Below are 13,952 nucleotides of genomic sequence, written 5' to 3' on the forward strand. Positions count from 1 at the left end.
GGAATGAAGGGAGAAAAGAAGGAAGGAAGGAAGGAAGGAAGGAAGGAAGGGAGAAAAGAAGGAAGGAAGGAAGGAAGGAAGGAAGGAAGGAAGGAAGGAATGGAGAAAAGAAGGAAGGAAGGAAGGAAGGAAGGAAGGAAGGGAGAAAAGATGGAAGGAAGGAAGGAAGGGAGAAAAGAAGGAAGGAAGGAAGGAAGGAAGGAAGAAAAGAAGGAAGGAAGGAAGGGAGAAAAGAAGGAAGGAAGGAAGGAAGGGAGAAAAGAAGGAAGGAAGGAAGGAAGGGAGAAAAGAAGGAAGGAAGGAAGGAAGGAAGGAAGGGAGAAAAGAAGGAAGGAAGGAAGGAAGGAAGGAAGGAAGGAAGGAAGGAAGGGAAAAAAGAAGGAAGGAAGGAAGGAAGGAAGGAAGGGAAAAAAGAAGGAAGGAAGGAAGGAAGTAGGAAAGTGAGTAAGGAAGGGAGAAAAGATGGAACGGAGGAAGGAAGGAAAGAAGGAAGGAAGGAAGGAAGGAAGGGAGAAAAGAAGGAAGGAAGGAAGGAAGGGAGAAAAGAAGGAAGGAAGGAAGGAAGGAAGGAAGGGAGAAAAGAAGGAAGGAAGGAAGGAAGGAAGGAAGGAAGGAAGGGAGAAAAGAAGGAAGGAAGGAAGGAAGGAAGGGAGAAAAGAAGGAAGGAAGTAGGAAAGTGAGTAAGGAAGGGAGAAAAGATGGAACGGAGGAAGGAAGGAAAGAAGGAAGGAAGGAAGGAAGGAAGGAAGGAAGGGAGAAAAGAAGGAAGGAAGGAAGGAAGGAAGGGAGAAAAGATGGAAGGAAGGAAAGAAGGAAGTAAGGAAGAAAGAAGAAAAGAAGGAAGGAAGGAAGGAAGGAAGGAAGGAAGGAAGGAATGAAGGGAGAAAAGAAGGAAGGAAGGAAGGAAGGGAGAAAAGAAGGAAGGAAGGGAGAAAAGAAGGAAGGAAGGAAGGAAGGAAGGAAGGAAGGGAGAAAAGATGGAAGGAAGGAAAGAAGGAAGTAAGGAAGAAAGAAGAAAAGAAGGAAGTAGGAAAGGGAGTAAGGAAGGGAGAAAAGATGGAAGGAAGGGAGAAAGAAAGGAAAGAAGGAAGGAAGGAAGGAAGGAAGGAAGGAAGGGAGAAAAGAAGGAAGGAAGGAAGGAAGGAAGGGAGAAAAGATAGAAGGAAGGAAAGAAGGAAGTAAGGAAGAAAGAAGGAAGGAAGGAAGGAAGGAAGGAATGAAGGGAGAAAAGAAGGAAGGAAGGAAGGAAGGAAGGAAGGGAGAAAAGATGGAAGGAAGGAAGGAAGGAAGGAAGGGAGAAAAGAAGGAAGGAAGGAAGGAAGGAAGGAAGGGAGAAAAGAAGGAAGGAAGGAAGGAAGGAAGGAAGGAAGGAAGGAAGGGAGAAAAGAAGGAAGGAAGGAAGGAAGGAAGGAAGGGAGAAAAGAAGGAAGGAAGGAAGGAAGGAAGGAAGGAAGGAAGGAAGGAAGGAAGGGAGAAAAGAAGGAAGGAAGGAAGGAAGGGAGAAAAGAAGGAAGGAAGGAAGGAAGGAAGGAAGGAAGGAAGTAGGAAAGTGAGTAAGGAAGGGAGAAAAGATGGAACGGAGGAAGGAAGGAAAGAAGGAAGGAAGGAAGGAAGGAAGGAAGGAAGGGAGAAAAGATGGAAGGAAGGAAAGAAGGAAGTAAGGAAGAAAGAAGAAAAGAAGGAAGTAGGAAAGGGAGTAAGGAAGGGAGAAAAGATGGAAGGAAGGAAGGAAGGAAGGAAGGAATGAAGGAAGGAAGGAAGGAAGTAGGAAAGGGAGTAAGGAAGGGAGAAAAGATGGAAGGAAGGGAGAAAGAAAGGGAAGAAGGGAGAAAAGGAAAGAAGGGAGGGAAGAAGGAAAGAATGGATAAAATAAGGAAAGAAGGAAGGAAAAGCAAAGAAGGTAATAAAGGAACGAATGATGGAAGGGAGGTAGGAAGAAAAAGGAGTAAAGGAGGGTAAAAAGGAGGAAAAGAGGAAAGGAAGAAGGAAGGAGAGAGCATGGCAGGAGGAAAGAAGGATAGAAGAATTAGGTAATTTTGACCCAAAGACAGCACAAGGGTTAAAATTCTCCCAGCAGTCTTTATGTCATCAGAGCTGCACAATACTCTTTGATGAAACTGAGATAAGGGGATCAGTTTAATGAAAAACAAAAAGATATGTCTTAATAATTTCTTTTGTAAGAGTCCCGATGAAAAATTTTGAATACTGTTTTCAATATCTTGATTTACACACACAACTTATTATAGTAAAGAGACAATGGAGGAGGAATAAGAAGGACAGACTCCTACTGACCACACACTCCTCATGGCCCGACTTCCTCGTGCTGCAGACGTCGACCCTCAGGGTCTTCTGCCGCAGTGCACTCTGGGATATCTGCATGCCGAACACCTCGTTGATCTCCACGACGTCCTGAGGCGGTAAGACGCGCGTCCGGAAGAGGCAGCGGATGGTCTGTATGCACGGCAGCACCGCCACGCGGACGTGTCTGCAGGAGACGCAGCAGCAGCCGTTAACTATGGGATGCTGGTCACATGACCCTTTTTACTTTTGAAACCAACTTTCAAGCTGTGATTCTCTAATGTTTATCTATTTAGAATAAACTAAATCAATCAGTTACAAAGTGTTTTAGGGTTTTGGTTGGTTTTTATGTAAAATAGTGGACTTAGGCCCTGTCCCAATCCACCCACTACCCCTACTTTTCACCCCTACCCCTAAATTTTGCGCGTTCCCGTGAGGGTAGTGGTGTCCCAATTCCTCTTTTCACATAGGGGTAGTGCACATATCTAGGGGTAGGGTGTATGAATCTATCCCTACACAGCTAGGGATTTCAGATGCACACTAGCTGACCGAGGGCTAGAGAAAATTTCCCAGAATGCTTTTCGTCATCATTTGCAGACTGAATCAAACAAAAAAACATGGCGGACATTTCTCACTTTTCAGTGAATAAAAATCAATATTTTGAGTTAGTTTCTGCATAAAAATGCGTTTTGATTACATTTCTAGCGAGAAATACCAATGGGAAAATCTGTAGCCTAATAGTGTAAATTAGCAGCTATTTATTTTTAATATTCATGTTTAATTTATGATAGAGGTAACAAAGGGGCAGGGTTAAATAAGTTTTACTTCTACCTGCTCCTTGGTAGACTGTTTGTATTACATTTTTATTATTGTTGCTTTTTTTCTTTATGTTTTGAATTTGTTTTAAAAGGGTTAGTTATATGTTTTTTCCTTATGTGTTCGAAATAAACAATTCAATCAATCAATCAAAATATATATTTTACTTTCATAATATTCACTCAGTGAATGTATATAATCACTCGCTTGCTCGTTTTTTCAGATCTCGCCAGAATAAAGGCTGATTTATGGTTCCGCATTACACCAACGCAGAGCCTACGGCGTAGGCTACGCGGCGACACGCTGCGTACGGTGCGGTCGCCGTGTAACCTACGCCGTAGGTTCTGCGTCGATTTAACGCGGAACCATAAATCACCGGCGGCTCTTCTCATCCCCCGAAAAGATCAGACGTTATTTGGGTAAACTGAGCCCAGGTTGGGGATCTTAACAGTTACTTTTACGCCTGAAAAAATATTAAAACTTAATAAAGTGGCATATTAACAGCGCTACAGCAGAAATTAAAACAGCTTTTAGCTCTCGGCTTCCTGATATGGTGTGACGTATGTGCAAACGTAACTACGCAGTCGCTTACGTACCCGAACGTAAACCACGCAGTGACGTAGCAAGTGGTGTCCCAATCCCTAGGGAACATTACAAGGGCCCTAAAGTTTGTGGCTTCATTTTTAGGGCTAGTGGTAGAAAGTAGGGGGTGTATTGGGATTGGCCCAAACTCTTGCACGACTCTATGCAACATTTTGAACACGGGAGGTTTCTTACATTTTCTGCTCGGCGGACAGACAGAGGGTGCTGCAGTTGGACAGCTGCATGACGTAGATGGTGAAGCGCTGGTCTCTGGACTCGTAGCAGAAGCCGAGCTGCACCTGAGAGCAGCCGGAGGAAAGTTTCTCCTCGTAGGAACTGAGGTCTGGAGGGAGGCCCGGCCTGCAGGAGACACGTGCTCGTCAGTACAAACACCTCCACACGGATCATTGCACGTCACACCAAGATTTGTTTAAGGCTGTAATTATTTCTCCGGACTTAAAATGTTTTTCATACAGGACTGTCTCAGAAAATTAGAATATTGTGATAAAGTTCTTTATTTTCTGTAATGCAATTCAAAAAAACTAAAATGTCATACATTCTGGATTCATTACAAATCAACTGAAATATTGCAAGCCTTTTATTATTTTAATATTGCTGATTATGGTTTACAGCTTAAGATTAGGATTCCCAGAATATTCAAATTTTTTGAGATAGGATATTTGAGTTTTCTTAAACTGTAAACCATGATCAGCAATATTAAAATAATAAAAGGCTTGCAATATTTCAGTTGATTTGTAATGAATCCAGAATGTATGACATTTTTGCATTACAGAAAATAAAGGACTTTATCACAATATTCTAATTTTCTGAGACAGTCCTGTACACATTGATATTTCATATATCTATGACACAATGAAATCTTTACAAATAAACTTGGGGAAAAAAAAAGACCAACAAATAAAACACAGTATAAATGACAAAGTTGTCCATGTTCATTTGTATCAATAAAATCCTTCGTACTTGCGCTCTGATGGCTCGTACACTCCGCTGTCTCCAGCGACCGACTCGTCCGACACAGCCGAGGTCACGCCCATCTTCTTTGGCCCCACCCCTCGCAGCTGGGGAGCCGAGTCTGGCAATGACAGGTAAAGAATGGACATGAATCTTCCTGTGTTATGCTGCCCCCATGTGGTGAGAGGTGCCGTTGTTACATAGAGTAGCTTTACATGCAGTCAAAATTCAGGTTATTGCTAATATTCCGGTTACTGAAACATTCAGAATATTCCGTTTACATGGTATTTAATCATTCGGGATATCTGGATCAAACCAGCGACGCACGGAGAACATCATGACGCAATTCCCGTCATTTCCACTTCTTCTTCCTGTATCCAAATTCTAAACAAATGCTGCTTCGCGCAACTTCTTTTAAATCTTGCTATCCCTGTACTTTCTACCGTCTACAAATGCCCAAATCTTCATATCCTTCATTACATTTATACAATGATTAGTCTCCTCACTCCAAAAGTGTGGCGTGGTCTTGCGTTTCTCTGGTTTATAAGAACTTCCTGGACTCAAAAGACCAGGGGCCGGATTCAAAAAACATTCTTAAGAAGAAAAATCTTCTTAAGTTTCATTTTTTTCTTAAGTTCAGTCTTAAGAAGAAAAAAGAGAAGAAGTCATATTCTCCAAAAAAGTATTTTCTCAACTTTCTGGTATTGGTATTCTTGAAATAAAAGTTCTCAAATTTGTTCTTGATTTTTTCTTAACTTTAAGACAACCTTGACCTGTCTTAAAATTTCTTCTGTGAAAAGGTAAGCCTCTAATGTCACCTTTTTCAACACATTTTAGACAAGTTTAGACTAGTAGGTCATAGTTTGAGGATATACTTTGTAATTAATTACACAAAGAGCCTGTTAACTGTTTGTTAGCATGTTAGTTAGCTTGGTAGTTAATTATTATTCATTTTCCCCCAATAGTATTTTTTTTCGCACATTAATCTCATCCACCATAACCTTGAAAAGTTCCTGCATCTCTTTTTCTCCTTCTCCATGTTTAGTGAGTGACTGACGGTTAAGACCCAAACTACCTGTATAAATGTTGTTTGTTGGCGCGTGAAATGCAATGACATATTTTAAGAAGTTCTTAAGTAATCGGTTCTTTCAGTAATCCCGTTTAAACGGGATATTCCGTTTGGCGTTTACATGACCGAATATTCGGGTTTTAAAAGGAATAACCCAGGGGTCATATTCAGGTTTTTAAAAACCGGAATATGTTCGGGTTTTAAAAGGGTTATTGACTGCATGTAAACGCAGAGTAGCTTTCCATTTTTACATAAAGAATGAAACATTTTTAACAACGGTACTGTGGCTCAAACAGAGGGAGATATTTCTCAGCCTCAGCAGCTAAACTTTCCTCATCCACTTTAAAAATACTTCTGATAAAGAAACAGTGGTGCTAAAAGCAGAGAGTTTCTAAAGGAACTGAAGGGTGGGAGGAAAATTGATAGTTGTCATGACCTATTGGAATTTAGAAAAATAAAATAAAAACAATGGAGGGCTTGACGCTACACACGGGAAGGAATATCAAACTAATGCAATATTATTGAGTGCACAAATACACAGTATGAATAGCAAACCTGTGTACCTAACAGCAGGAAAGCGATCAGAGTGTGTGTGGCCCTGAGAGAGACCGGGCTGCAGAGACAGAACCTCTGGCAGAAGAGATGGAGACTCCACAGGAAACCGGACACCACGTCCACCTTTCACCTGTGGCTCCACGAGGAACCTGAGCCGCGTTCAACCTCCAACCAACTCTCACTGCAGCTCAATTCCTGTTCACGTCCCACCAGACGTTAGGGTTATAAAAATAAAACCCATCACGTTTTTGCTTCAGTGGTAGTTGGCCGTGTTACCATGACTACACTCAGTACTCGAGTTGTAAAAAAAAATCAGGGGGGATGGTGGATTTTATCATATGGGGACAGATAATTTGTGCTGATTACAAATAATATAATATATTACAAATAATAGCAGTGACCAAAACACCTGCAGAAATACTGCAGGAATGACATAGCAGCAGTTAAATGCAGCCTTCTGTAAGCTTTAAATATCCACTGGGCTTACATCAAATACATCAAAACACAACAATAAAAAACTGTTTTCTGAACTTATCAATATGACTCTGTCCTTCACAGGATAAGTAAAATGGATCACTGCAAAAACTCTAAATCTTAACAAGAATATTTGTCTTATTTCTAGTTAAAATGTCTCATTTTAGTAAAAAAAATCTCATTACACTTAAAACAAGACTCATCACTGGAAAAAACAACAATTTTCACCTGTTTCAAGTAGATTTTCACTTGAAATAAGTAGAAAAATCTGCCAGTGGAACAAGATTTTTTTGCATGTAATAAGAAGATAAATCTTGTCCCACTGGCAGATTTTTCAACTTATTTCAAGTGAAAATCTACTTGAAACAGGTGAAAATTGTCAGATAAGTTATTTTTCTGGTGTTATTTTTCTGGTGATGACTCTAAATGTTGAAATAGCAGTAAAACCACATTCATTGATGAAATGACATAAGGGATGGAAAGGGGGGATGGCAGTTTTATGGGGGGATGATTTGGACCGTTTTTATTTCAGGGGGGGATGCCATCCCCCCTCATCCCCCCTCATCCCCCCTCAACTCCGTAACAAAAAAATATTTAAATGAAATAATAATCATTTTCAGCTAACTGACAAGAAATATTGACAAAAATGTTTAAATTTTGAGTAGATTAAGAATGAATATTCCTGTTTGATAAGGAAAAAAAAGAATTTCTTAAAACTTACTATGTCAATTGGCTTTCAACCCCCCCAACACACACACACACACACAGGTGACCTGGTTGCTACAATCCACCCCCACCCCCCGCTTCATCGCTCCCACCTGCAGTCAGGTTTCATGTGCAGCATCACATTTCTCCACACACACACACACACACACACACACACACACACACACACACACACACACACACACACACACACACACACACACACACACACACACACACACACACACACACACACACACACACACACACACACACACACACACACACACACACGAGTGGGAGGATTCCCAGTGCGCTGCTTTCCAATAACAGAGTGTTTTCTGTGACGTCTGCCGGGGCAGATAAAGGAGATGCATCAGTTTCTGCTGCTCGTTTCATTCTGGTCTTTTCTAGCGAGGGATTTTTTTTTTTAAAGGAGCTTGAGGCTCCTTTTAAGAAATGAGACTCTCTAGCGCCACCCTTCACCACGACAGCCGTTGGGGGTACTGCAGCCAACAGTGAAGCCGGCACGGGAGAACGGGGAGAACGTGCATGCAGCGTCATGTGACGTCACATCCACAGGACAGCGCGGGAAATTCGGGACCGAATTGCAGCACATTTTGCAGCACACAGCCTGTTCAAGGCAACGGAGAGATACGCTAGAGGGCTCATTGTTTTGGGTTTGGAACGCTTCATCTGACATTATTACTAGAAAACTTAAAACGTTTACAAATTTTTTTCGTAAATCCTGCCTCAATCCTGCCTCAAGTTCCTTTAAAGTCACAATTACCTTTAAGTCTAGAGTTTAAAAGAGAGTCCCACATAGGAGTAGGATTTCTTTATTAAAAAATCATCGTGTGTTTCATTTGCCACATAAGTGCCTGCGTGTTTTTTTTTCTATAATTGTTTATATAACTTTCTTCATAGTGAGAAATAGATGTCTGTATGATGAAGTTTTGGTGTTGGAAGGTTCATCTGAGTCAAACAGAAGTACACACGTTGAAGTATTTTAAGTACAGGACTGTCTCAGAAAATTAGAATATTGTGATTTTCTGTAATGCAATTACAAAAATGTAATTCATTCTGGATTCATTACAAATCAACTGAAATATTGCAAGCCTTTTATTATTTTAATATTGCTGATCATGGCTTACAGTTTAAGAAAACTCAAATATCCCATCTCAAAAAATTAGAATATTCTGGGAATCTTAATCTTAAGCTGTAAGCCATAAACAGCAATATTAAAATAATAAAAGGCTTGCAATATTTCAGTTGATTTGTAATGAATAGAGAATGTATGACATTTTTGTTTTTTTAATTCCATTACAGAAAATAAAGAACTTTATCACAATATTCTAATTATCTGAGACATTCCTGTATAACCAAAGAAGCAACACATATATAAAGTGTTTACATGATTTGCATTATCTTTTACAGGGTGTCTACAGGTTTGACCAAGTTAAATTTAAGACCAAAAACACAGTCACACACTTTGAAGCCAAATCTACATTTTTTCCTCTCCTCGTCTCGAGACCACGCCGACTAAGAAATCCAGCGCTGAGGTCAAGGTTGCCAGATCTGGCCGGTTCCAGCTCAAACGCGACATAAAACCCCCCGAAATAATGAAAAACCAGCCCAAATCATACATTCACTACGTTAAAACCGTAAGTTATCAGATGCGTAATAGATTTCAAGTCATAAGCAAATGAAGCTTCACAATATTCTAATTTTCTGAGACAGTCCTGTAATGCCTTAAAAAAAAAACAGCTTCATAACATATCGTGGGAAAATCAAAGTAAATCAACCGAGACATCAGGAAAATAACTGTGGACCTTCACAAGTCTGGCTCATGTTGATCTATATAAAACAATAATACGCAACTCTAAACGGCGTGTCAGCACAAAGCCGTCCCAACAGTGAGGGAGGAACGGCCTCTGTGTCACAGAGACAAACATTCTTCATATCTCATACTACTATTTCTTGTTTGTTGTTTTCAAGCCAGGAAGAAAGACAATGTTACTAAAAATGACTGACACTTTTATCAGCTCCAACCCATCTAAGATATGCTTTATGTGCTCTGTTGCCGTGTCTGAGCTACATATAGCAAGTAAAGCTGCACGAGGAGTTTCTATGTAGAAACATAAATCAGGATTAAAGGACAACAGGAACGTGAAGGAATGACAAGGCCACAAAGACTTTTTGTCAGCAGGAATGAAAAATGCAGGTCTAAGTAATAAAGCTCACAAAGCTGACACAGCTCAAGCATTTCTGAAGACACTTTGTAAAGGTGTAAGGACCTGTCCAAATACTCGCCCTACCCCTAGTTTTCAGCACTACCCCTAAATTTTGAGCGTTCCCGTGAGGGTAGTGGTGTCCCAATTCCTCTTTTCACCTAGGAGGAGTGCACATATCTAGGGTAGCGAGTATGAATCTGTCCCTACGGAGCGAGGGTTTTCAGATGCGCCCTAGCTGACCAAGGGCCAGAAACATTTCCCAGAATGCTTTTCGTCGTCATTTGCGGATTGAATAAAAAAAAAAAAAACATGGCGGACATTTCTTATTTTTTAGTGAATAAAATATTATGATTTTACAATATTTTGAGTTAGTTTCTGCATAAAAATCCGTTTTGATTACATTTCTAGCGAGAAATATATATTTTACTTTCATAATATTCACTCAGTGAATGTATATAATCACTCGTTTGCTCGTTGTTGCGAAGTCTTTTCAAACCTCGCCAGAATAAAGGCTGATTTATGGTTCCGCGTTACACCAACGCAGAGGCTACGGCGTAGTTTATGCGGCGACGTGCGCCGTACGCTGTAACCTACGCCGTAGCCTCTGCGTGGATTTAACGCGGAACCATAAATCAGCTCCGGAGCCGGCAGGCATCATCATCCCGAAAACATCGGAGCAAATTTCTTAACAGGCGTAGCTACAACTGTTAGATTTAATCTATTAAACCAACATTTATTTTCCTTAATGATTTATTTCAGCCAGCGGTAATTCTCCACAGAGCTGCAGGTTTCTCCCCGGGACGACGGCGCAGGTTGACCCGGCCGTGAGCTGCTGCTGCTCCGAGCCGGCGGCTCTTCTCCCAAAACATTGGATCAAATTTCTTAACAGGCGTTATTTGGATAAACTGAGCCCAGGTTGGGGATCTTAACGGTTACTTTTACCTGAAAAAATATTAAAACTTAATAAAGTGGCATATTAACAGCGCTACAGCTGAAATTAAAACAGCTTTTATCTCTGGGCTTCCTGATATGGTGTGACGTATGTGCAAACGTAACTACGCAGTCGCTTACGTACCCGAACGTAAACCACGCAGTGACGTTGCACGCAAAATTTTGGGTGTATTGGGACAGCGCCCTGGGAAGATTACAAGTGCCCTAAAATCTGTGGTTTCTTTTTTAGGGGTAGTGGTAGAAAGTAGGGCTAGTTCAGGGGTCGGCAACCCGCGGCTCCAGAGCCGCATGCTGCTCTTTAGCGCCGCCCTAGTGGCTCCTGGAGCTTTTGAAAAAATGTTTGACCTTTTTTCCCTTTTTTATTTTCCTTTTTTTCTTCTCTTTCTTTCTTCTTTTTTTCTTCTTTTTCCCTTTTTCTTTTCTTACTTTTTCCTTTCCTTTTTAATCTCGATATTTCGACTTTTTTCTCAAAACTTCGACTTTTTTCTCGACATTTTGACTTTTTTCTCGACATTTTGACTTTTTTCTCAACATTTCAACTTTTTTCTCGACATTACGACTTTTTTATCGATATTTCGGCTTTTTTCTCGACATTTTGACTTTTTTCTCAAAATTTCGACTTTTTTCTCAATATTTTGACTTTTTTCTCGACATTTTGACTTTTTTCTCGACATTTCAACTTTTGTCTCAAGATTGTACTTCAACATTAATCTTGACATTTCGACTTTTTTCTTGAAATTTCGACTTTTTTCTCCACATTTTGACTTTTTTCTCAACATTTCAACTTTTTTCTCGACATTACGACTTTTTTATCGATATTTCGGCTTTTTTCTCGACATTTCAACTTTTGTCTCAATATTTGGACTTTTTTCTCGACATTTTGACTTTTTTCTCAACATTTCAACTTTTTTCTCGACATTACGACTTTTTTATCGATATTTCGGCTTTTTTCTCGACATTTTGACTTTTTTCTCAAAATTTCGACTTTTTTCTCAATATTTTGACTTTTTTCTCGACATTTTGACTTTTTTCTCAACATTTCAACTTTTTTCTCGACATTTCAACTTTTGTCTCAATATTTGGACTTTTTTCTCGACATTTTGACTTTTTTCTCAATATTTTGACTTTTTTCTCGACATTTTGACTTTGTTCTCAATATTTCGACTTTTTTATCGACATTTCGACTTTTTTATCGTCATTTCGACTTTTTTCTCGACATTTTGACTTTTTTCTCGACATTTTGACTTTTTTCTCAACATTTCGACTTTTGTCTCAAGATTGTACTTCAACATTAATCTTGACATTTCGACCTTTATCTCGAAATTTCAACTTTTTTCTCGACATTTCAACTTTTTTCTCGAAGTGCATAATGAAAAAAAAAATCTTCCCCCAGTTATAACTAATATAGAAACATGCAGCATGTGTTGTCTTCATTCTAAGGCTGATACAAGACTTTAAATTTTTTGCGGCTCCAGACATATTTGTTTTTTGTGTTTTTGGTCCAATATGGCTCTTTCAACATTTTGGGTTGCCGACCCCTGGGCTAGTGGTAGAAAGTAGCGGGTGTATTGGGATTGGCCCTAAATAGTTCACGCTCACCTTTTCCCTCCTCTCCCAGCGTGTCGTGGTCATGCTTGGCCTCCAGCTCGCTGTGCTGCTCGGGCCGCTGCTCTTCAGAGTCCAGCTCCAGCTCTGCCAGCCTGCTGTGGAGCTCCAAGTCCATGCCCAGCCCGCCAGATCCCGTCTGGCCCGCAAACGTCTCCCCCGACAGGAAACTAGTGTCCGTGACCAGCGGCGAGCACGGCGGAGACAGCGAGGACAGAGACGAGCGTGGAGATAAAGAGTTCATAGAGCGAGGCGTCTCCGACAGTCTGAGGACCTGGATCCTAGAAGAGCCTAACTCCGCTCCGACGCCGGCAGCAGATCCAGCGGGACACGCAGCGTCTCCCCCCCCGACTCTGCTCTCGGGCCTGCCGGCGTCCCTGCCCACGGAGCCCGTCACCACCTCGTGTTCGTGTATGGTGGGGATGGAGCTGGAGGGCCGGTACACGCCCTGGCCTCCGTCCTGCAGGAGACTGTCCAGCTTGTTCCGCAGGTCCGGGTCGGCCAGCTCCGGCTGCTCCAGGTAGATGTCGGTGAAGCTGAGGGAGGACGTGGAGCCCAGGGAGGAGGTGGTGGCCAGAGAGCCCCGGCTGGACGTCAGGGACCCCCGACTGCTGCCGGACGAGCAGGAGAGGGTGCTGGCCGACAGACTGGAGGAGGAAAGACAGAAAGATCATCTCCATTCATGGAAACAATGGCAGCCTCTACTAAGAGCAATGTGTCGGCCTTTAAGGAAACCTGGAATCCATTTCTCGCTCTACTACCATATTAAAACAGCCTAAACACGTCTGCACAAGACAATAGGAAACTACTCTTCTTTATTTCCTCCTGTATTTGACTAGTTTTTTTTTTATTTAAATTTTTTTTTTAAATGTGTGCATTATTATGAGCACGATTATATTATTATTAGATTATTATTGATTATTTTGATTTGATTTGATTTATTTTATTTTTGTACATGTAAAAAAGAACAACACTTCATGAGAGGTTTAAGAAAACAAAACAACAAAACAAAGAATTTCATCCTTTAAATCTTGATTTACATGTGCCAAAAAAGGAGTAGAAAGAAGTGTAAACTTATTTAGTCCTACCCCCCTTCACTGATCATTTAACCTGTATTTATAAATACTCACACTGCTAAATAACAGTATTATTATTATTATTATTATTATTATTATTATATACTGTAATTATACTCACACACATACTTATACATGCATACATACATACACATAGTTGAATATTTATTTATTTATGTATTTATTTATTATAATTATTATATTAATATTACCGTTATTATTGCTATGGCAACTGTAATTGTGATTATTATAATTTTTAGATTACTACTGTTATTACTTCTGTCATTATTGTTAATATTATATTATTAATTGATTAATAATCAATCATATCGTTATTATAATTATTGTTACTTACCGTAGTTTCCTTTTCTGAATGAATATGTGTATTGTTTTTATAGATCACCATTATTAGGATTGTGATATTGATGAAGATAGATATTTATTATAATACTTTACATTACTTATTTTGATTGATTGCCCCCTTTTTTACTTTATTTATTAGTTATTAATTAACTATTATTTTTTTATTTTATTTATTTACTTCTTTTTTATTTATTTATTTTATTTTAAATGTGTGCATTATTATGAGCAAGACTATATTATTATTGATTATAA

General features: G+C 40.0%; 1 protein-coding gene across 1 annotated transcript in view; it reads right to left on the minus strand.

The window, feature by feature from the left end:
• wwc1 (WW and C2 domain containing 1) overlaps positions 1-13,952 on the minus strand; it is a 120,204-nt gene that overhangs the window by 21,525 nt on the left and 84,727 nt on the right. The window contains exons 11-14 of the mRNA XM_061740599.1: positions 12,256-12,908; positions 4,678-4,789; positions 3,892-4,056; positions 2,293-2,485 (exon numbers count right to left, since the gene is read on the minus strand). Of these exons, the coding sequence (XP_061596583.1) occupies positions 2,293-2,485; positions 3,892-4,056; positions 4,678-4,789; positions 12,256-12,908 (1,123 nt within the window). The remainder of the gene's footprint in view (positions 1-2,292; positions 2,486-3,891; positions 4,057-4,677; positions 4,790-12,255; positions 12,909-13,952) is intronic.

This window comes from Cololabis saira, chromosome 14, assembly GCF_033807715.1.
Source record: "Cololabis saira isolate AMF1-May2022 chromosome 14, fColSai1.1, whole genome shotgun sequence".
NCBI lineage: Eukaryota > Metazoa > Chordata > Actinopteri > Beloniformes > Belonidae > Cololabis > Cololabis saira.